Source organism: Scomber scombrus, chromosome 7 (assembly GCF_963691925.1).
Source record: "Scomber scombrus chromosome 7, fScoSco1.1, whole genome shotgun sequence".
Classification (NCBI taxonomy): domain Eukaryota; kingdom Metazoa; phylum Chordata; class Actinopteri; order Scombriformes; family Scombridae; genus Scomber; species Scomber scombrus.
Window position 1 is genome coordinate 30,430,864 of NC_084976.1, and position 23,506 is coordinate 30,454,369.

General features: G+C 36.0%; 1 protein-coding gene across 1 annotated transcript; it reads right to left on the reverse strand.

Annotated features, from left to right (window-relative positions):
• Positions 1-1,893: 1,893 nt before the first annotated feature.
• LOC133983846 (C-type lectin domain family 4 member G-like) lies at positions 1,894-21,686 on the reverse strand. Its single transcript, XM_062423058.1, has 6 exons — positions 21,596-21,686; positions 20,534-20,605; positions 20,286-20,375; positions 18,938-19,117; positions 2,180-2,343; positions 1,894-2,043 (listed from the first exon to the last, which is right to left on the reverse strand). Exons 1-6 carry the CDS (start codon positions 21,657-21,659, stop codon positions 1,927-1,929), a joined length of 687 nt encoding a protein of 228 aa, XP_062279042.1. The 5' UTR covers positions 21,660-21,686; the 3' UTR covers positions 1,894-1,926.
• Between the last annotated feature and the right edge of the window lie 1,820 nt (positions 21,687-23,506).

Sequence of the window (23,506 nt, forward strand, 5' to 3'; positions counted from 1 at the left end):
CTCAGAATTATACATTTTTGTTTGGGGTCTCTTCCCATTTTATTTATTCAATTTAAGCTCACTTTTGTCTGTTGATATATTTGTATTAAATACTAATGCAAATGGACCAGAAAAACTATAAATTATTCAATTAACATACATATAAAATGCACAACAGGTTTTAAAGCAAAAAGAAGCATTCATGTATTTCATCTCATCCTCCTTTATTTTTTAAATTCCATATTCAATGTATGTTTTATACCATTTTGAACCATTCCAGTCCAGAAATGTCACAAAACGTAACGATACAACATTAATATGACATGTGAATGACATGTCTTGTAAGCAAAAACTACACAATTCATAATGAAAGATACACTAATGTACCTTATTACCACTAATATACATATCAGAGTGCAGTGGATGTCATGCCCATACCGTCTGACTCTGAATGAGTTGGAGACCCGTCTGATAACATGAAATATTAACTTTTAATACACACATTTGCTATTTCATTCATTCAAACTTTGTGGTATTTACTATTTTGTGATAGAAGATGATGAAAATATATAATGTGCAGTCAGAGAAACTCAGCAGCATCGATTTTCAATTCCAACCAAAGGATCACACCCATGTTTTAAATCACCATTTACTGAGTGTTCAGCATATGTAGAGGATGGGTGATGAATGGGTAAAAGGATGGATGAGGGGATAGATTTTTAATTCCAGTATAACTAACGATCAATAAACTTATTACTCTTCTGTCTGCTCAGTCTGTCTGAATGCAGATATTTATTTTTAACACCTTTGGTCAAAAAATAATGTGACCACATTCATGTTATTGACCACGTTTTGACTAAATGAAATAGAAAGTTGTATTAAAAGTTAGAAATTTGTCTTCATCTGATGTGTTTTCAGTGTGCAGAAAAATAAGCAAATGTATTTGATTATGATAAAAGTTAGTCTGTTGATGAAAGGAGAACTGCAATAGCGTGAGAATATGCTGCAGACACACCAGGTTAAATTTATTAAAGAGGATTTCCTGATAGAAGAACTAAATAAACAACTGCTGCAACTTCAAAGCAGAACTAAAATCATAAATCAAGTTGCTACAATTTTAAACTTCCCTCACAGTTAATGTCATCGTTTATATATTATAACAGAAACATATATATTTTTAAAATTGTTTAATGTTAAATCTGTGTAACTTTATCTGACTTGATGAAAGCTTACTGACATTTTCAGGGAGATATCTGTAAGAAAAAGACAATGAACAACAAGGTGTGACTGAAATATGAATTTACTTCTAGATAAACAGATAATAGTTAACCAGTCATCTGTACATTGAAATATTCTTTTCATTAGAATACTATACTTAAGAAAACAACTCTGGGAACATTTTGTTGAGAACAAGTAATGCAGCTCCCCATGTTGGCCAATCAGCAGTAATAATTAAACTGTTACATGAAAATAAAACAGGAAACAACATCTCATCTCTAACAAAGAAGCAGAAGAACAGCTTTTATCTGTTTAGTACTCCCTTTAGCGCGCACACACACACACACACACACACACACACACACACACACACACACACACAGCTCATACATGAATAGCTTTGAGAAAAAATCCCACATTCTGAATAAAAAATCTTTGTATTGATATTTACAATCCAGTTGATATGATCTTACATGTTATTAATCTTTACAGAGTATCCAGTAACCTTCTCATGTGTGGCTTCTCACTGTTTAAACAGGTAAAGGTGCCTTTTTGCAGATCCAACGGTTTTTGTTTCCACAGCTCACTGATTTCCATCCTTGGTTATGGACAGAAATTGCACAGACGCTGGTGGCAGCAGGTTGTGTCATCCAGGATCTGAGGGAAGAACATAATGTTTAGATCAAGGCTGATAGATTTTATGATTCAAACTGTTTAGGAATGTGACTTTTACTTTTCAGCCAGATCACTTCGATCGATCCACTTCCATTTCCTGTCTTCAGCTCTCAGTCCAATCCAGTAGCCTTTGTCTCCTGAACTTTCCCAACTGTTATCACTGATGAATGTCTGAGGACAACAGAAAGACACTTATGAGAGATATTTAAACACTGAACTTAAATAAACACACTGTGGCCCACAGACTCAGAAAATACAGTTTCATTTCATATATGACATCATAAAATTCCCACAGTTTTCTCATTACCTTTTCATCTACATTAACTATTACAGCCAAGTCTGAATTCTTTCCTCTGCAGTTCTCTTGAGCTTCCTCCCAGGTTTTCTGACCAGCAGTATCAGGGGTATTGATTGCGTAACAGCTGGACTGGTGGTGCATCCAGCCATCCAGGCAAGGTTTACACTGTCTGTCTGAAATAAGAGAAACCAACAAATAAACAACATTACTGCATTGTTACATTATTATTGGTTATTTTTGTGCTTGAGTTATGAGATCTGAACTTACTTCCATCTTTTATTGTGCAGTAGGCATTAATGATCTGCTGGGTAACAGTAACGTTGTTCTCCATGTTTCGTATTTGTTCTGTTAATTTGTTCTTCTCTATCTTCAGCTGTTGGTTCTCTGCAGTCAGCTTGTTGTTCTTTTCAGAGATGACAGATGTAACTACAGCGACAGACAGAGGAAAGGGTCGAACTTTGGGAATTTGTTGCAAGGTAATTTTATTTATGCCACAAATTTTATACAAAAACACAATTTAAAAAATCTTTAACAATATCATAACATTAAAATGACAGGTTCACATCATGATATTATCACATTATATGAAGGCTATGAGGAAATATAAAAACAGGGTTTTCAGTTCTGTTTTGAAGCTGTGACAGAGTTGTTGAATTAACAGATAATGCTGCTAATGGTGTCTGTATAAACATTAAAACTTGTTATGTGTGCTGTAAATATTCCTCCTGTTCAAACTGACCATTAAAAGATCCCCTCTAAACATGTCTGCAAAAATATATTACAAACCTTAGCTTAGCTGAATGGATGAATAGAGCTAAGTTATGAAGCGCTTTAAAGCACTACATTAAAGTCAGAAAAGAAGTGTAGGATCTCCTCCATTTGAAGGCCGTTATGAACAGAAGGAATGATTGCACCAAGCCGAAACTGTAACAATGTACATATAAACATCTGACTATTGTTTTAAAACTGACTTTAAAAATATGTTAATCTATCCTTTACATAAGAACTAACAACAATAATAACAAGCTATGGAAAAAGAAACATTTAATTTGATGTGATATTCACATAGAGGATACTCACAGTAGATATGAAGGACCAAGATTACCAACAGTATCACCCAACTCACTGCTACTGGTAGAAAACACTGAGTGAAGGAGCCACACTTCTTATCTAAGAAAACAATAAGGATTGAGCAGAATGATGTCAACACTTTGATTTCAAAATGGACTTTTTATAGATTATAGAAACTTTGAACTTTTTGAAAAATGTGAAAAATCCAATGCTTACAAGAATGAAATGTCATCAAGTAAACTATGTTTCTAACATACCTGAGGTGGCTGACATCTTGTCCACAGTGCACACAGCTGTATTAATGTAGTCAATTTCTTCCTCAAGTTCCTCTGAAACAGTTCAGATCAAACACTGATGTTTAAATATCTGCAGTAAATTGGCTCTTATTTACAGAATCACATCCAATCTTTTGCTGCCAATGTGTTGTCATGTATCAGAAGTAGAGCTGTCAGTATTAACAAGTTTATTATGGTACCATTAAGGGCCAACTATAACACCTTCTTTTAAATCACAATAAACATGCTGCTCACTGACTGAAAACTGTCACAGATTGCCGTTATAATCGACCTCTGTAAACTGCACAGTGCACAGCATGTGTTGGTATGTCAGGAGTCTAACTGCTGCTGTCACATTCCTGCACTGTCTGATTGTTGAGACTTTCCTTCAATGTCCCATCGCTCTGCAGCTTCAGATAAGTGCTGCTCATGTTTCTGCAGAGTGTCGTTCTTCAGTATGTTTAACCGTTAAAGCAAAGGAGTGTTTGGAGCAAACCATTGTACAATGATGACACTAGTTTTTCTTTTTTTAATTTCCCCAGTTTTCAACTGAACTCAAAGATAATGGAGCCATAGAGTATTATTTGTTTGTGATGTACGTTTTGTGCACTTCTGCATATTTCTAAATGCGGAACAGTGTAATCCTTCCACGAAAAGTATTTCACAGAATAAGCACTCTGAAGTTGACCACACTGTTGTAGCATTTTTTTGTTTAAAGTTAGCTATATTTTTGCAGACACATTGTGTTACCTCAGGCTCATTGCACTTCTTTTGATATGAAATAAATCTAAAAGTTAAATTCATAAAGTCACTTTGTTTGCATTAATTTGATTCACAATCAAGATACACTGGTAAGAACTGCTTTACATTGTTAATATGGACTTAAAAACTGTTGTGAAATGCAAAACAATACCATTTTAAACCTGAGATAAAAAAGTAATTGCTAACTAAAAAGAATAAAATAACATATTTCACTAAAAGATGAGAACCTCATCAAGTGTTTATATATTAGAAAGCATCTTACCTCCATATGAAGAAACATTTGGATTTGTGTTTCTGTTCATCCTGAACTAAAGAGACAACCAGCCAGTATGAAGACTATAAGGAAATATAATGTATAGAGAAGTGGAGGGTGTTGTTAAGAGCAGCTCTGGAGGAGGAGCAGGAAGAGGAGGAGCTCAGCTCAGTCAGAGATGATACTGCACTGAGGTCAGGTGTGAGCGTCTTTCCAGTGACCTGCAGCTGAACCCTGAACTTCACTTACAGTAATTATATGACTGACTGAATTATGAGTTCCTTTGTTCCTTGTTAATTTATGATTTCAGTAACTTAATTCCTGAGTATGTTGAATTAGTATGATGCATTGTTTATTGTGTTACTAACCAGTTATCTGACAGCCATATGTATTTTATTTACTTTATTAGATTTAATATATAGAATGACATGGTTTCTATTTTCTGTTTAGATAAAGCATTGGTTCTTGTCAGCCACCACCTGTCTGTACCATACCTGCCACACTACCTGCAAGAAATAAGTGAAACTAATCAAAATCTCCTGGTGTCTCATTGTGCCTCAACACACACCGTCAGTGTTCATCACGTCTTTCAATTCAGCATATACCCTTCTCACAGTCCTAAATAGAAAGTATTTTATTGAGGTTTTTAAAGTTCTGCTTTAAGTTGTGACAGTGAACACTTCTTGAAATAATCTCCTTTTATGGTTTTAACAGAGTGTTTCCGCTGCATGTTCTCACACTGATGCAGTTCTCCTTTCATGACCTGACCTGTCATTTTTTTATCATCATCAAATGCATTTCTTCTGACACTGAAGACCCATCTGATAAAATGAAATTCTACCTTTAATACAAACATCTTGATTTTCCATTAATTCAAAACTTGGTCAATAACATGATTTGTGGTATTTGTTATTTTGTTCTATTTCAACACTCCCAGTTATCACATATCACAGATCTGGATTACCTAACCCTTTGTTTCAAGGCTTTTTATTTATGCAACACAGTTTTATACAAAAGCACAATTTAAAACATTTAACATTATCATAAAAACATTGAAATGACAGGTTCACATTATGATCTGATCACATTATACGAAGGCTGTAAGGAAATATAAAAATAGGGTTTTCAGTTTTGCTTTGAAGGTGTGAGACAGTTGCTAAATTAACAGACGATGCTGACGTGTTGTTTGGAGAAGTCTTCGTGGTGACTTTAACCACTACAAACTATTTTAGTTCTTTCATGAGCAGACAATAATTTTTCTCACGATCAAATACATATCAAAAGCAAAAATCAGACAAACAGACAAAAGAAAAAGTAAAACATCTGCACTAGTTCATTGGATATATCAGTTCAATGGTGTATTTATATGTCAATGTATATATCCACAACCAAGGTGACATCAATCATTCTGTTATGTATGTAACCCATATTTCTCATCTCTCTTCAAAGATATGAACTTCATTTCTGATTCTCATTGTTATTTTTTTCCATTTCATATATTTCTTTTGCAAGACCTTCCCATTTAGAGTTAATTAAATTATCATCTGTTAACCAGTTCTTCATAGCTATACTTATCACTAAAAACAAATGAGTATCTTTTCTATTAATTTCTTCAAGTAGTTTCCTGAGACGAAGAACTAGTGGGGTTTGCATTTAAAGAGAAGCCAAAGATATGAGATACTTCTCCAATAGATCTTTCCCAGAATCCACCGATAGTGTTTCATGTCCAAAGTACATGACTGTGGTCTGCACTCTGCTCCCCATATTTTCTTAAGCATCTTGAAGCTAAATTTCCTTCATATTAACCTTGTCATCTTTGCTATTTCCTTCATTCAAACTCTGTGGTATTTGCTATTTTGTGACAGAAGATGATGAAAATAAATAATGTGCAGTCAGAGAAAAAAGCAGCTGATTTTCAATTTCAACACTCGCAATTATCACATTGATAAGATATCTTTTTTTTTTTTTTTTTTACAATTTTGTTATTATGTCACAAATTAACAAGGAAAAATTCATTTAGACTGAACATTTTCAGTTTTACTTTTACAGAAGAAGCCTGGAACTTAAGTCACTTTTGGGATATTTACATTGGGTCTTAAGTCTGGTGTGTGTCCCTGAAAGTGACTTAAGTCAAACAAACAAACACACACACACACACACATGAATAGATTTGAGAAAAAATCCCATATTCTGAATAAAAAGTCTTTGTATTGATATTTACAATCCAGTTTATATGATCTTACATGTTATTAATCTTTACAGAGTATCCAGTAACCTTCTCATGTGTGGCTTCTCACTGTTTAAACAGATAAAGGTGACTTTTTGCAGATCCAGCGCTTTTTGTTTCCACAGTTCACTGATTTCCATCCTTGGTTATGGACAGAAATTGCACAGGTGCCGTTGTTAGCAGGTTGTGTCATCCAGGAGCTGAGAGAAGAACATAATGTTTAGATCAAGGCTGATAGATTTTATGATTCAAACTGTTTAGGAATGTGACTTTTACCTTTCAGTCAGATCACTTCCATCAGTCCACTTCCATTTCCCTGCTTCAGCTCTCAGTCCAATCCAGTAGCCATTGTCTCCTGAACTTTTCCAACTGTTATCACTGATGAATGTCTGATGACAACAGAAAGACACTTATGAGAGATATTTAAACACTGAACTTAAATAAACAAACTGTGGCCCACAGACTCAGAAAATACAGTTTCATTTCATATATGACATCATAAAATTCCCAGATTTCTCATTACCTTTTCATCTACATTAACTATTACAGCCAATTCTGAATTCATTCCTCTGCAGTTCTCTTGAGCTTCCTCCCAGGTTTTCTGACCAGCAGTATTAGGGTTAATGATTACATAACAGCTGGACTGGTGGTGCAGCCAGCCCTGCAGACAAGGTTTACACTGTCTGTCTGAAATAACAGAAACCAACAAATAAACAACATTACTGCATTGTTACATTATTATTGGTTATTTTTGGACTTGAGTTATGAGATCTGAACTTACTTCCATCTTTTATTGGGCAGTAGGCATCAATGATCTGCTGGGTGACAGTATTACATTTCTCTATTTTTCGTATTTGTTCTGTTAAGATGTTCAGTGTCTTCAGCTCCTGGTTTTGTGTCTTCAGTTGTTGGTTCTCTGCAGTTAGTTTCTTGATCTTCATTTCTGCATCATTATATTCTTGTTTCAGTTGTTGGTTCTCTGCAGTTAGTTTCTTGATCTTCATTTCTGCATCATTATATTCTTGTTTCAGTTGTTGGTTCTCTGCAGTCAGCTTGTTGTTGTTTCCAGAGATGACAGATGTAACTACAGCGACAGACAGAGGAGAGGGTCGAACTATGAGAATTTGTTGCAAGGTAATTTTATTTATGCCACAAATTTTATACAAAAACACAATTTAAAAAATCCTTAATATCATAACATTAAAATGACAGGTTCACATTATGATATGATCACATTATATGAAGGCTATGAGGAAATATAAAAACAGGGTTTTCAGTTCTGCTTTGAATCTGTGACAGTTGTTTAATTAACAGATAATGCTGCTAATGGTTTCTGTTGACTTGTGTTGAATAAATGTTTTAAAAGTCGGTCTTAAATCAATACACAGGTGTCTATACAAACATTAAAACTTGTTTTGTGTGCTGTAAATATTCCTATTGTTTTAAAACTGTCAGAACACATATTTATTTTCACTTTATACAGACTTTAATTTGATGTGATATTCACATAGAGGATACTCACAGTAGATATGAAGGACCAAGATTACCAACAGTATCACCCAACTCACTGCTACTGGTAGAAAACACTGAGTGAAGGAGCCACACTTCTTATCTAAGAAAACAATAAGGATTGAGCAGAGTGATGTCAACACTTTGATTTCAAAATGGACATTTTATAGATTATAGAAACTTTGAACTTTTTGAAAAATGTGAAAAATCCAATGCTTAAAAAAATGAAACTTTGTCAACTAAACTATGTTTCTAACATACCTGAGGTGGCTGACATCTTGTCCACAGTGCACACAGCTGTATTAACGTAGTCACTTACTTCTTCAAGTTCCTCTGAAACAGTTCAGATCAAACACTGATGTTTAAATATCTGCAGTAAATTGGCTCTTATTTACAGAATCACATCCAATATGTTGCTGCCAATGTGTTGTCATGTATCAGAAGTAGAGCTGTCAGTGTTAACATGTTTATTATAATACCATTAAGGGCCAAAAAAATCACAATAATCGTGCTGCTCACTGACTGAAAACTGTCACAGATTGCCGTTATAATCGACCTCTGTAAACTGCACAGTGCACAGCATGTGTTGGTATGTCAGGAGTCTAACTGCTGCTGTCATATTCCTGCACTGTCTGATTGTTGAGACTTTCCTTCAATGTCCCATCGCTCTGCAGCTTCAGAGAAGTGCTGCTCATGTTTCTGCAGAGTGTCGTTCTTCAGTATGTTGAACCGTTAAAGAAAAGGAGTGTTTGGAGCAAACCATTGTACAATGATGACACTAGTTTTTCTTTTTCAATTTCCTGTTTTCATCTGAACTCAAAGATAATGGAGCCATAGAATATTATTTGTTTCTTATATATTTTATTATAATGTGCTGTAAGTTTTGTGCACTTTTGCACATTTCTAAATGTGGAACAGTGTAATCCTTCCACAAAACATGTTCCACCCTAAGCACACTGAAGTTGTCTCATAGACTGTATATAAGAAATGGACGTAACATCCGTGACATCACCCATTGGTTTGTGGACTGCTGCTTGGAGGCCAATAGTATCGGATCTGAGCGGCGCCATCTTGAAAATTTCAGGTGCATGCCAGGAAAAATAAAAACACGGATTCTACTTATATGGGCATCAGGAGAGGCATGAGGCGCCCTCCTGAACCTGTGAACCAATCAACCTGTCAATCACGACGTAGCCACGCCCTAATGCATACCCTGCTTTATCGTCAAATATAAAATCAGGGAGGCCAAAATGTCCCAAATGATCATCATACTGCATTGAAGAAGGCTTTAAACTAGCAATTGAGACCATAAACACATTTTGAAAATGTTTACTGAGGTTAGAAATCAAGTGAGAAGTTGGTGAATTCTCCATTGACTTGTATAGAGACGGAAGTCCTTTTGACACCAAAACGGTCGCCCCCTGGTGGCGTTTTGATAGAATGCAGTTTAAGTTACTTCCGCGTTGGCCTCATTTCAGAGGACCAGAACTCCCCGCCTGATCCCATCGCTCTGCAGCTTCAGATAAGTGCTGCTTATGTTTCTGCAGAGTGTCGTTCTTCAGTATGTTTAACCGTTAAAGAAAAGGAGTGTTTGGAGCAAACCATTGTACAATGATGACACTAGTTTTTCTTTTTTCAATTTCCTGTTTTCATCTGAACTCAAAGATAATGGACCCATAGAATATTATTTGTTTGTGATGTACTTTATTATATTGTGCTGTACGTTTTGTGCACTTCTGCATATTTCTAAATGTGGAACTGTGTAATCTTCCACAGAAGACCACACTGTTGTTGTAGCATTTCTTTCCTATATTTTTGCAGTAGACATTGTGTTACCTCAGGCTCATTGCACTTCTTTTGATTTGAAATAAATCTAAAAGTCAAGTTCATAAAGTAACTTTGTTTGCATTCATTTGATTCACAATCAAGATACAATGGTAAGAATTGTTTTACATTGTTAATATTGAGTTAAAAACTGTTGTGAAGTGCAAAAAAATTACAATTTTAAACATGAGATAAAAAGTTAGATTAATCGCAATTGTAATAGATTGTTGGACAGCCCTAATAAAAAACATTAAAAAGAATAAAATAACTGCTTCACTAAAAGATGACAACCTTTTCAACTGTTTATATATTAGAAATCATCTTACCTCCAGATGAAGAAACATTTGGATGTGTAGAAGCAACAGTGAGCGTCTGTGTGTTTCTGTTCATCCTGAACTAAAGAGACAACCAGCCAGTATGAAGACTATAAGGAAATATAATGTATAGAGAAGTGGAGGGTGTTGTTAAGAGCAGCCCTGGAGGAGGAGCAGGAAGAGGAGGAGCTCAGCTCAGTCAGAGCTGATACTGCACTGAGGTCAGGTGTGAGCATCTTTCCAGTGACCTGCAGCTGATCCCTGAACTTCACTTACAGTAATTATATGACTGAGTGAATTATGAGTTCCTTTGTTACTTGTTAATTTAGGATTTCAGTAACTTAATGTCTGAGTATGTTGAATTAGTATGATGAGTTGTTTATTGTGTTACTAACCAGTTATCTGACAGCCATATGTATTTTATTTACTTTATTAGATTTAATATATAGAATGACATGGTTTCTATTTTCTGTTTAGATAAAGCATTGGTTGTTTTCAGCCACCACCTGTCTGTACCATACCTGCCACACTACCTGCAAGAAATAAGTGAAAAACAGTGTTCATCACATGTCCTTGAATTCAGCATATACTCTTCTCACAGTCCTAAATAGTACAGAAGTTTTTTAGTTCTGCTTTAAGTTGTGACAGTTAACATTTCTTGAAATAATCTCCTTTTATGGTTTTATCAGTGTGTCTGCAGGATATTTCCACACTGCTGCAGTTCTCCTTTCATGACCTGCCCTGTCATTTTTTATCATGATGAAATGCATTTATTCTGACACTGAAGACCCATCTGATAAAATGAAATTGTACCTTTAATACAAACATCTGGATTTTCCATTAATTCAAAACTTGATCAATAACATGATTTGTGGTATTTGTTATTTTGTCACCTAATGATGAAAATAAATAATGTGCAGTAAGAGAAACTGAGCATTGATCTTGTATTTCAACACTCTCAGTTATCACATATTCATCAGACATTTTGACTAAACAGTAGAGCCACACTCATTTTTTGAGCAACCAACATTAAGGGCCCCATCTTGCAGTTGGCGCACAGCGGATGGCGGGCGTGGCACATGTGTCTTTGTTAGTTTCCCCCGGTGCATTTGTCATTTTCTCGCCCTGTGCCCACGTTGTCTAAATAGCAAATGCACTTGCACCAGTCTGTGCGCCTATGGGCGTGTTGGTCTCAAATGAGGTGTGGTCAGGCGCATTGGTGGCGCGTTGCTATTCTGAAGCGGGGTCAAGCGATTACGCTAATGACCAAAAAAAAACAGGTCTAAAGTCACTGGCGCATATGTCACTGTTATTTAAGGGGCGCATCATCAAGAGTCCAGTATGCTCCTAGATAGGTGGGTACACAGCGCAAATATAACATACAACAGGATAAATAAACAACATTAATGCAGTGATATTATTATTTGTTGTTTCTGGACTTGAGTTTTGAGATCTGATCTTCCTTTATTCTTCCAACCAAATGATCACACCCATGTTTTAATAACGCCATTTACTGAGTGTTCAGCATGTGTAGAGGATGGGTGATGAATGGGTAAAAGGATGGATGAGGGGATAGATTTTTAATTCCAGTATAACTAATGAACAATAAACGTATTACTCTTCTGTTTATCCATCAATGCAGCTCAGTCTGTTTGAATGCAGATATTTATTTTTACCACCTTTGGTCAAAAGACAACATTTACCACAATCATGTTATTGACCACGTTTTGACTAAATGAAATAGAAAGTTGTATTAAAAGGTAGAAATTTGTCTTCATCTGATGTGTTTTCAGTGTACAGAAAAATAGGCAAATGTATTTGATTATGATAAAAGTTAGTCTGTTGATGAAAGGAGAACTGCAATAGTGTGAGAATATGCTGCAGACACACCAGGTTAAAATTAATAGAGGATTTCCTGATAGTAGAACTCTTGAAGTTGGTACAATTTTAAACTTCCCTCACTGTTAACATCATCATTTGATGAACAGAAAATAAAAAAACGTTTAATGTTAAATCTGTGTAACATTATCTGACTTGATGAAAGCTTACTGACATTTTCAGGAAGATATTTGTAAGAAAAAGACAATGAACAACAAGGTGTGACTGAAATATGAATTTACTTCTAGATAAACAGATAATAGTTAACTAGTCATCTGTACATTGACATATTCTTTTCATTAGAATACAATACTTAAGAAAACAACTCTGGGAACATTTTGTTGAGAACAAGTAATGCAGCTCCCCATGTTGGCCAATCAGCAGTAATAATTAAACTGTTACATGAAGATAAAACAGGAAACAACATCTCATCTCTAACAAAGAAGCAGAAGAACAGCTTTTATCTGTTTAATACTCCCTTTAGCACACACACACACACACACACACACACACACACACACACACACACACACACACACACAGCTCATACATGAATAGCTTTGAGAAAAAATCCCACATTCTGAATAAAAAATCTTTGTATTGATATTTACAATCCAGTTGATATGATCTTACATGTTAATAATCTTTACATAGTATCCAGTAACCATCTCATGTGTGGCTTCTCACTGTTTAAACAGATAAAGCCGCCTTTTTGCAGAACCAACCGTTTTTGTTTCCACAGCTCACTGATTTCCATCCTTGGTTATGGACAGAAATTGCACAGGTGCCGTTGTTAGCAGGTTGTGTCATCCAGGATCTGAGGGAAGAACATAATGTTTAGATCAAGGCTGATAGATTTTATGATTCAAACTGTTTAGGAATGTGACTTTTACTTTTTAGCCAGATCACTTCCATCGGTCCACTTCCATTTCCCTGCTTCAGCTCTCAGTCCAATCCAGTAGCCATTGACTCCTGCAGTGTACCAACTGTTACCACTGATGAATGTCTGAGGACAACAGAAAGACACTTATGAGAGATATTTAAACACTGAACTTAAATAAACACACTGTGGCCCACAGACTCAGAAAATACAGTTTCATTTCATATAGGACGTCATAAAATTCCCCCAGTTTTCTCATTACCTTTTCATCTTCATTAACTATTACAGCCAAGTGTGAATTCTTTCCTCTGCAGTTCTGTTGAGCTTCCTCCCAGGTTTTCTGACCAGCAGTCCAGCTATTATTGACTGCATAACAGCTGGACTGGTGGTGTAGCCAGCCATCTCGGCAAGGTTTACACTGTCTGTCTGAAATAAGAGAAACCAAGAAATAAACAACATTACTGCATTGTTACATTATTATTGGTTATTTTTGGACTTGAGTTATGAGATCTGAACTTACTTCCATCTTTTATTGGGCAGTAGGCATCAATGATCTGCTGGGTGACAGTAACACAGTTCTCTATGTTTCGTATTTGTTCTGTTATGTTGATCAGTGTCTTCAGCTCCTGGTTCTCTTCAGTCAGCTTGTTGTTGTTTCCAGAGATGACAGATGTAACTACAGCGACAGACAGAGGAAAGGGTCAAACTTTGGGAATTTGTTGCAAGGTAATTTTATTTATGCCACAAATTTTATACAAAAACACAATTCTTAAAATCTTTAACATTATCATAACATTAAAATGACAGGTTCACATTATGATATGATCACATTACATGAAGACTAAACAGGAAATATAAAAACAGGGTTTTCAGTTCTGCTTTGAAGCTGTGACAGAGTTGTTGAATTAACAGATAATGCTGCTAATGGTGTCTGTGTAAACATTAAAACTTGTTTTGTGTGCTGTAAATATTCCTCCTGTTCAAACTGACCATTAAAAGATCCCCTCTAAACATGTCTGCAAAGATATATTACAAACCTTAGCTGTATTGTGTGTGTGTGCATGTGTGTGTGTGAATGGATGAATAAGAGCTAAATTATAAAGACTTTAAAGCACTACATTAAATGCAGTCAGAACAGAAGTGTAGGATCTCCTCCATTTGAAGGCCGTTATGAACAGAAGGAATGATTGCACCAAGACAAAACTGTAACAATGTACATATAAACATCTGACTAGTGTTTTAAAACTGACTTTAAAAATATGTTAATCTATCCTTTACATAAGAACTAACAACAATAATAACAAGCTACGAAAAAAGAAACATGTAATTTGATGTGATATTCACATAGAGGATACTCACAGTAGATATGAAGGACCAAGATTACCAACAGTATCACCCAACTCACTGCTACTGGTAGAAAACACTGAGTGAAGGAGCCACACTTCTTATCTAAGAAAACAATAAGGATTGAGCAAAATGATGTCAACACTTTGATTTCAAAATGGATTTTAATAGATTACAGAAACTTTGAACTTTTTTGAAAAATGTGAAAAATCCAATGCTTTAAAAAATGAAACTTTGTCAACTAAACTATGTTTCTAACATACCTGAGGTGGCTGACATCTTGTCCACAGTGCACACAGCTGTATTAACGTAGTCACTTACTTCCTCAAGTTCATCTGAAACAGTTCAGATCAAACACTGATGTTTAAATATCTGCAGTAAATTGGCTCTTATTTACAGAATCACACCTTCTTCAACACCTTCTTTTAAATCACAATAATCATGCTGCTCACTGACTGAAAACTGTCACAGATTGCCGTTATAATCGACCTCTGTAAACTGCACAGTGCACAGCATGTGTTGGTATGTCAGGAGTCTAACTGCTGCTGTCATATTCCTGCACTGTCTGATTGTTGTGACTTTCCTTCAATGTCCCATCGCTCTGCAGCTTCAGAGAAGTGCTGCTCATGTTTCTGCAGAGTGTCGTACTTCAGTATGTTGAACCGTTAAAGCAAAGGAGTGTTTGGAGCAAACCATTGAACAATGATGACACTAGTTTTTCTTTTTTTTAATTTCCTCAGTTTTCAACTGAACTCAAAGATAATGGACCCATAGAGTATTTTTTGTTTGTGATGTACGTTTTGTGCACTTCTGCATATTTCTAAATGCGGAACAGTGTAATCCTTCCACGAAAAGTATTTCACAGAATAAGCACTCTGAAGTTGACCACACTGTTGTAGCATTTTTTTGTTTAAAGTTAGCTATATTTTTGCAGACACATTGTGTTACCTCAGGCTCATTGCACTTCTTTTGATATGAAATAAATCTAAAAGTTAAATTCATAAAGTCACTTTGTTTGCTTTCATTTGATTCACAATCAAGATACACTGGTAAGAATTGCTTTACATTGTTAATATGGAGTTAAAAACTGTTGTGAAGTGCAAAACAATACCATTTTAAACCTGAGATAAAAAAGTAATTGCTAACTAAAAAGAATAAAATAACATATTTCACTAAAAGATGAGAACCTCATCAAGTGTTTATATATTAGAAAGCATCTTACCTCCATATGAAGAAACATTTGGATTTGTAGAAGCAACAGTGAGCGTCTGTGTGTTTCTGTTCATCCTGAACTAAAGAGACAACCAGCCAGTATGAAGACTATAAGGAAATATAATGTATAGAGAAGTGGAGGGTGTTGTTAAGAGCAGCTCTTGAGGAGGAGCAGGAAGAGGAGGAGCTCAGCTCAGTCAGAGCTGATACTGCACTGAGGTCAGGTGTGAGCGTCTTTCCAGTGACCTGCAGCTGAACCCTGAACTTCACTTACAGTAATTATATGACTGAGTGAATTATGAGTTCCTTTGTTACTTGTTAATTTATGATTTCAGTAACTTAATGTCTGAGTATGATGAATTAGTATGATGCGTTGTTTATTGTGTTACTAACCAGTTATCTGACAACCATATGTATTTTATTTACTTTATTAGATCTAATATATAGAATGACATGGTTTCTATTTTCTGTTTAGATAAAGCATTGGTTGTTTTCAGCCACCACCTGTCTGTACCATACCTGCCACACTACCTGCAAGAAATAAGTGAAAAACAGTGTTCATCACATGTCCTTGAATTCAGCATATACTCTTCTCACAGTCCTAAATAGTACAGAAGTTTTTTAGTTCTGCTTTAAGTTGTGACAGTGAACATTTCTTGAAATAATCTCCTTTTATGGTTTTATCAGTGTGTCTGCAGGATATTTCCACACTGCTGCAGTTCTCCTTTCATGACCTGCCCTGTCATTTTTTATCATGATGAAATGCATTTATTCTGACACTGAAGACCCATCTGATAAAATGAAATTCTACCTTTAATACAAACATCTGGATTTTCCATTAATTCAAAACTTGATCAATAACATGATTTGTGGTATTTGTTATTTTGTGACCTAATGATGAAAATAAATAATGTGCAGTAAGAGAAACTGAGCATTGATCTTGTATTTCAACACTCCCAGTTATCACATATTCATCAGACATTTTGACTAAACAGTAGAGCCACACTCATTTTTTGAGCAACCAACATTAAGGGCCCCATCTTGCAGTTGGCGCACAGCGGATGGCGGGCGTGGCACATGTGTCTTTGTTAGTTTCCCCCGGTGCATTTGTCATTTTCTCGCCCTGTGCCCACGTTGTCTAAATAGCAAATGCACTTGCACCAGTCTGTGCGCCTATGGGCGTGTTGGTCTCAAATGAGGTGTGGTCAGGCGCATTGGTGGCGCGTTGCTATTTTGAAGCGGGGGCAAGCGATTACGCTAATGACCAAAAAAAAACAGGTCTAAAGTCACTGGCGCATATGTCACTGTTATTTAAGGGGCGCATCATCAAGAGTCCAGTATGCTCCTAGATAGGTGGGTACACAGCGCAAATATAACATACAACAGGATAAATAAACAACATTAATGCAGTGATATTATTATTTGTTGTTTCTGGACTTGAGTTTTGAGATCTGATCTTCCTTTATTCTTCCAACCAAATGATCACACCCATGTTTTAATAACGCCATTTACTGAGTGTTCAGCATGTGTAGAGGATGGGTGATGAATGGGTAAAAGGATGGATGAGTGGATAGATTTTTAATTCCAGTATAACTAATGAACAATAAACGTATTACTCATCTGTCTATCCATCAATGCTGCTCAGTCTGTTTGAATGCAGATATTTATTTTTACCACCTTTGGTCAAAAGACAACATTTACCACAATCATGTTATTGACCAAGTTTTGACTAAATGAAATAGAAAGTTGTATTAAAAGGTAGAAATTTGTCTTCATCTGATGTGTTTTCAGTGTACAGAAAAATAGGCAAATGTATTTGATTATGATAAAAGTTAGTCTGTTGATGAAAGGAGAACTGCAATAGTGTGAGAATATGCTGCAGACACACCAGGTTAAAATTAATAGAGGATTTCCTGATAGTAGAACTCTTGAAGTTGGTACAATTTTAAACTTCCCTCACAGTTAATGTCATCATTTGATGAACAGAAAATAAAAAAACGTTTAATGTTAAATCTGTGTAATGTTATCTGACATTTTCAGGGAGATATCTGTAAGAAAAAGACAATGAACAACAAGGTGTGACTGAAATATGAATTTACTTCTAGATAAACAGATAATAGTTAACCAGTCATCTGTACATTGAAATATTCTTTTCATTAGAATACAATACTTAAGAAAACAACTCTGGGAACATTTTGTTGAGAACAAGTAATGCAGCTCCCCATGTTGGCCAATCAGCAGTAATAATTAAACTGTTACATGAAGATAAAACAGGAAACAACATCTCATCTCTAACAAAGTAGAAGAAGAACCACTCTTATCTGTTTAGTACTCCCTTTAGCATGCACACACACACACAGCTCATACATGAATAGCTTTGAGAAAAAATCCCACATTCTGAATAAAAAATCTTTGTATTGATATTTACAATCCAGTTGATATGATCTTACATGTTATTAATCTTTACAGTATCCAGTAACCTTCTCATGTGTGGCTTCTCACTGTTTAAACAGATAAAGCCGCCTTTTTGCAGATCCAACGGTTTTTGTTTCCACAGTTCACTGATTTCCATCCTCCTTTATGGACATAAATTGCACAGAGGCCGTTGTTAGCAGGTTGTGTCATCCAGGATCTGAGGGAAGAACATAATGTTTAGATCAAGGCTGATAGATTTTATGATTCAAACTGTTTAGGAATGTGTCTTTTACTTTTCAGCCAGATCACTTCCATCGAACCGCTTCCATTTCTCTGCTTCAGCTCTCAGTCCAATCCAGTAGCCAGCGAGTCCTGGAGCTATCCAACTGTTATCACTGATGAATGTCTGAGGACAACAGAAAGACACTTATGAGAGATATTTAAACACTGAACTTAAATAAACACACTGTGGCCCACAGACTCAGAAAATACAGTTTCATTTCATATAGGACGTCATAAAACTCCCACAGTTTTCTCATCACCTTTTCAGCTTCATTAACTATTACAGCCAAGTCTGAATTCTTTCCTCTGCAGTACTCTTGAGCTTCCTCCCGGGTTTTCTGACCAGCATAAGTATCAGGGTCATAGATTGCATAACAGCTGGACTGGTGGTGCAGCCAGCCCTTTAGGCAAGGTTTACACTGTCTGTCTGAAATAAGAGAAACCAACAAATAAACAACATTACTGCATTGTTACATTATTATTGGTTATTTTTGGACTTGAGTTATGAGATCTGAACTTACTTCCGTCTTTTATTGGGCAGTAGGCATCAATGATCTGCTGGGTGACAGTAACGTTGTTCTCTATGTTTCGTATTTGTTCTGTTAATTTGTTCTTCTCTGTCTTCAGCTCCTGGTTTTGTGTCTTCAGCTTCTGGTTCTCTGCGGTCAGCTTGTTGATGTTTCCAGAGATGACAGATGTAACTACAGCGACAGACAGAGGAAAGGGTCGAACTATGGGAATTTGTTGCAAGGCAATTTTATTTATGCCACAAAATGTATACAAAAATACAATTTTAAAAAATCTTCAATATTATCTTAAAAACATTTAAATGACAGGTTCACATTATGATATGTTCACATTATATGAAGGCTATGAGGAAATATAAAAACAGGGTTTTCAGTTCTGCTTTGAAGCTGTGACAGAGTTGTTGAATTAACAGATAATGCTGCTAATGGTGTCTGTGTAAACATTAAAACTTGTTATGTGTACTGTAAATATTCCTCATGTTCATACTGACCATTTAAAAATCCCCTCTAAACATGTCTGCAAAGATATATTACAAACTTTAGCTGTAGTGTGTGTGTGTGTGCGCATGGATGAATAGAGCTAAATTATAAAACGCTTTAATGGCACTTTTCCACTACACAGTTCCAGCACGACTCGCCTCGGTTCTTTTTGCGTTTCCATTAGGGAAAGTACCTGGTACCTGGTACTTTCTTAGTACCTGCTCTGCCGAGGTTCCAAGCGAGCCGAGCTGGTACTAAAATGTGACGTCGACACACTGCTGGCCGCTGATTGGTCAGAAGAGTTGTCGCTGGAAGAGTCATGAGCCGTCCGGCATTTTAAATACCAGCAGCAGCGTTACCATAGTTACAGCTATACGGCTCAATTTTCTTGCTTTGTGTGTGACAAAAAACCACAAACAGCAGCAAGTACACCTCAATGTCCTCCATTGTTTATGTGTTTTGTGTCGCGTATAAAACGAAGTCGCGGGGCAGTGCTATGACGACCCCGCCCACGTTGAGTAGGTACTTTTTTGTAATGGAAAAGGTCTGTTCTGGAACCGTACCGAGTCTAGGCGAGCCGAGTCGTGCTGGAACTGTGTAGTGGAAAAGCGCCATAAAGCACTACATTAAAGTCAGAACAGAAGTGTAGGATCTCCTCCATTTGAAGGCCGTTATGAACAGAAGGAATGATTGCACCAAGCCAAAACTGTAACAATGTACATATAAACATCTGACTAGTGTTTTAAAACTGACTTTAAAAATATGTTAATCTATCCTTTACATAAGAACTAACAACATTAATAACAAGCTATGAAAAAAGAAACATTTAATTTGATGTGATATTCACATAGAGGATACTCACAGTAGATATGAAGGACCAAGATTACCAACAGTATCACCCAACTCACTGCTACTGGTAGAAAACACTGAGTGAAGGAGCCACACTTCTTATCTAAGAAAACAATAAGGATTGAGCAGAGTGATGTCAACACTTTGATTTCAAAATGGACTTTTTATAGATTATAGAAACTTTGAACTTTTTGAAAAATGTGAAAAATCCAATACTTAAAAAAATGAAACTTTGTCAACTAAAGTATGTTTCTAACATACCTGAGGTGGCTGACATCTTGTCCACAGTGCACACAGCTGTATTAACGTAGTCACTTACTTCCTCAAGTTCCTCTGAAACAGTTCAGATCAAACACTGATGTTTAAATATCTGCAGTAAATTGGCTCTTATTTACAGAATCATATCCAATCTTTTGCTGCCAATGTGTTGTCATGTATCAGAAGTACAGCTGTCAGTGTTAACATGTTTATTATGGTACCATTAAGGGCCAACTATAACACCTTCTTTTAAATCATGATAATCGTGCTGCTCACTGACTGAAAACTGTCACAGATTGCCGTTATAATCGACCTCTGTAAACTGCACAGTGCACAGCATGTGTTGGTATGTCAGGAGTCTAACTGCTGCTGTCATATTCCTGCACTGTCTGATTGTTGAGACTTTCCTTCAATGTCCCATCGCTCTGCAGCTTCAGAGAAGTGCTGCTCATGTTTCTGCTGAGTGTCGTTCTTCAGTATGTTGAACCGTTAAAGAAAAGGAGTGTTTGGAGCAAACCATTGTACAATGATGACACTAGTTTTTCTTTTTTTAATTTCCCCAGTTTTCAACTGAACTCAAAGATAAAGGAGCTATAGAATATTATTTGTTTGTGATGCATTTCATTATATTGTGCTGTACGTTTTGTGCACTTCTGCATATTTCTAAATGCGGAACAGTGTAACCCTTCCACGAAAAGTATTTCACAGAATAAGCACTCTGAAGTTGACCACACTGTTGTAGCATTTTTTTGTTTAAAGTTAGCTATATTTTTGCAGACACATTGTGTTACCTCAGGCTCATTGCACTTCTTTTGATATGAAATAAATCTAAAAGTTAAATTCATAAAGTCACTTTGTTTGCTTTCATTTGATTCACAATCAAGATACACTGGAAATAATTGCTTTACATTGTTAATATGGACTTAAAAACTGTTGTGAAATGCAAAACAACACCATTTTAAACCTGAGATAAAAAAGTAATTGCTAACTAAAAAGAATAAAATAACATATTTCACTAAAAGATGAGAACCTCATCAAGTGTTTATATATTAGAAAGCATCTTACCTCCATATGAAGAAACATTTGGATTTGTAGAAGCAACAGTGAGCGTCTGTGTGTTTCTGTTCATCCTGAACTAAAGAGACAACCAGCCAGTATGAAGACTATAAGGAAATATAATGTATAGAGAAGTGAAGGGTGATGTTAAGAGCAGGAAGAGGAGGTCAGCTCAGTCAGAGCTGATACTGCACTGAGGTCAGGTGTGAGCGTCTTTCCAGTGACCTGCAGCTGATCCCTGAACTTCACTTACAGTAATTATATGACTGAGTGAATTATGAGTTCCTTTGTTACTTGTTAATTTATGATTTCAGTAACTTAATGTCTGAGTATGATGAATTAGTATGATGCGTTGTTTATGTTGTTACTAACCAGTTATCTGACAACCATATGTATTTTATTTACTTTATTAGATCTAATATGTAGAATGACATGGTTTCTATTTTCTGTTTAGATAAAGCATTGGTTGTTTTCAGCCACCACCTGTCTGTACCATACCTGCCACACTACCTGCAAGAAATAAGTGAAAAACAGTGTTCATCACATGTCCTTGAATTCAGCATATACTCTTCTCACAGTCCTAAATAGTACAGAAGTTTTTTAGTTCTGCTTTAAGTTGTGACAGTGAACATTTCTTGAAATAATCTCCTTTTATGGTTTTATCAGTGTGTCTGCAGGATATTTCCACACTGCTGCAGTTCTCCTTTCATGACCTGACCTGTCATTTTTTATCATGATGAAATGCATTTATTCTGACACTGAAGACCCATCTGATAAAATGAAATTCTACCTTTAATACAAACATCTGGATTTTCCATTAATTCAAAACTTGATCAATAACATGATTTGTGGTATTTGTTATTTTGTGACCTAATGATGAAAATAAATAATGTGCAGTAAGAGAAACTGAGCATTGATCTTGTATTTCAACACTCTCAGTTATCACATATTCATCAGACATTTTGACTAAACAGTAGAGCCACACTCATTTTTTGAGCAACCAACATTAAGGGCCCCATCTTGCAGTTGGCGCACAGCGGATGGCGGGCGTGGCACATGTGTCTTTGTTAGTTTCCCCCGGTGCATTTGTCATTTTCTCGCCCTGCGCCCACGTTGTCTAAATAGCAAATGCACTTGCACCAGTCTGTGCGCCTATGGGCGTGTTGGTCTCAAATGAGGTGTGGTCAGGCGCATTGGTGGCGCGTTGCTATTTTGAAGCGGGGGCAAGCGATTACGCTAATGACCAAAAAAAAACAGGTCTAAAGTCACTGGCGCATATGTCACTGTTATTTAAGGGGCGCATCATCAAGAGTCCAGTATGCTCCTAGATAGGTGGGTACACAGCGCAAATATAACATACAACAGGATAAATAAACAACATTAATGCAGTGATATTATTATTTGTTGTTTCTGGACTTGAGTTTTGAGATCTGATCTTCCTTTATTCTTCCAACCAAATGATCACACCCATGTTTTAATAACGCCATTTACTGAGTGTTCAGCATGTGTAGAGGATGGGTGATGAATGGGTAAAAGGATGGATGAGTGGAAAGATTTTTAATTCCAGTATAACTAATGAACAATAAACGTAATTCTCTTCTGTTTATCCATCAATGCAGCTCAGTCTGTTTGAATGCAGATATTTATTTTTACCACCTTTGGTCAAAAGACAACATTTACCACAATCATGTTATTGACCAAGTTTTGACTTCATGAAATAGAAAGTTGTATTAAAAGGTAGAAATTTGTCTTCATCTGATGTGTTTTCAGTGTACAGAAAAATAGGCAAATGTATTTGATTATGATAAAAGTTAGTCTGTTGATGAAAGGAGAACTGCAATAGTGTGAGAATATGCTGCAGACACACCAGGTTAAAAATTAATAGAGGATTTCCTGATAGTAGAACTCTTGAAGTTGGTA

Excerpts from the sequence above, each read along its gene's own strand:
- LOC133983846 (XM_062423058.1), bottom strand. The coding sequence starts at position 21,659 with ATGAACAGAAACACACAGACGCTCACTGTTGCTTCTACAAATCCAAAT. Across the intron at positions 20,376-20,533 it reads CAAGATGTCAGCCACCTCAG|ATAAGAAGTGTGGCTCCTTC; the intron begins GTATGTTAGAAA and ends TTGTTTTCTTAG. Across the intron at positions 2,044-2,179 it reads TAGTTAATGTAGATGAAAAG|ACATTCATCAGTGATAACAG; the intron begins GTAATGAGAAAA and ends TGTTGTCCTCAG.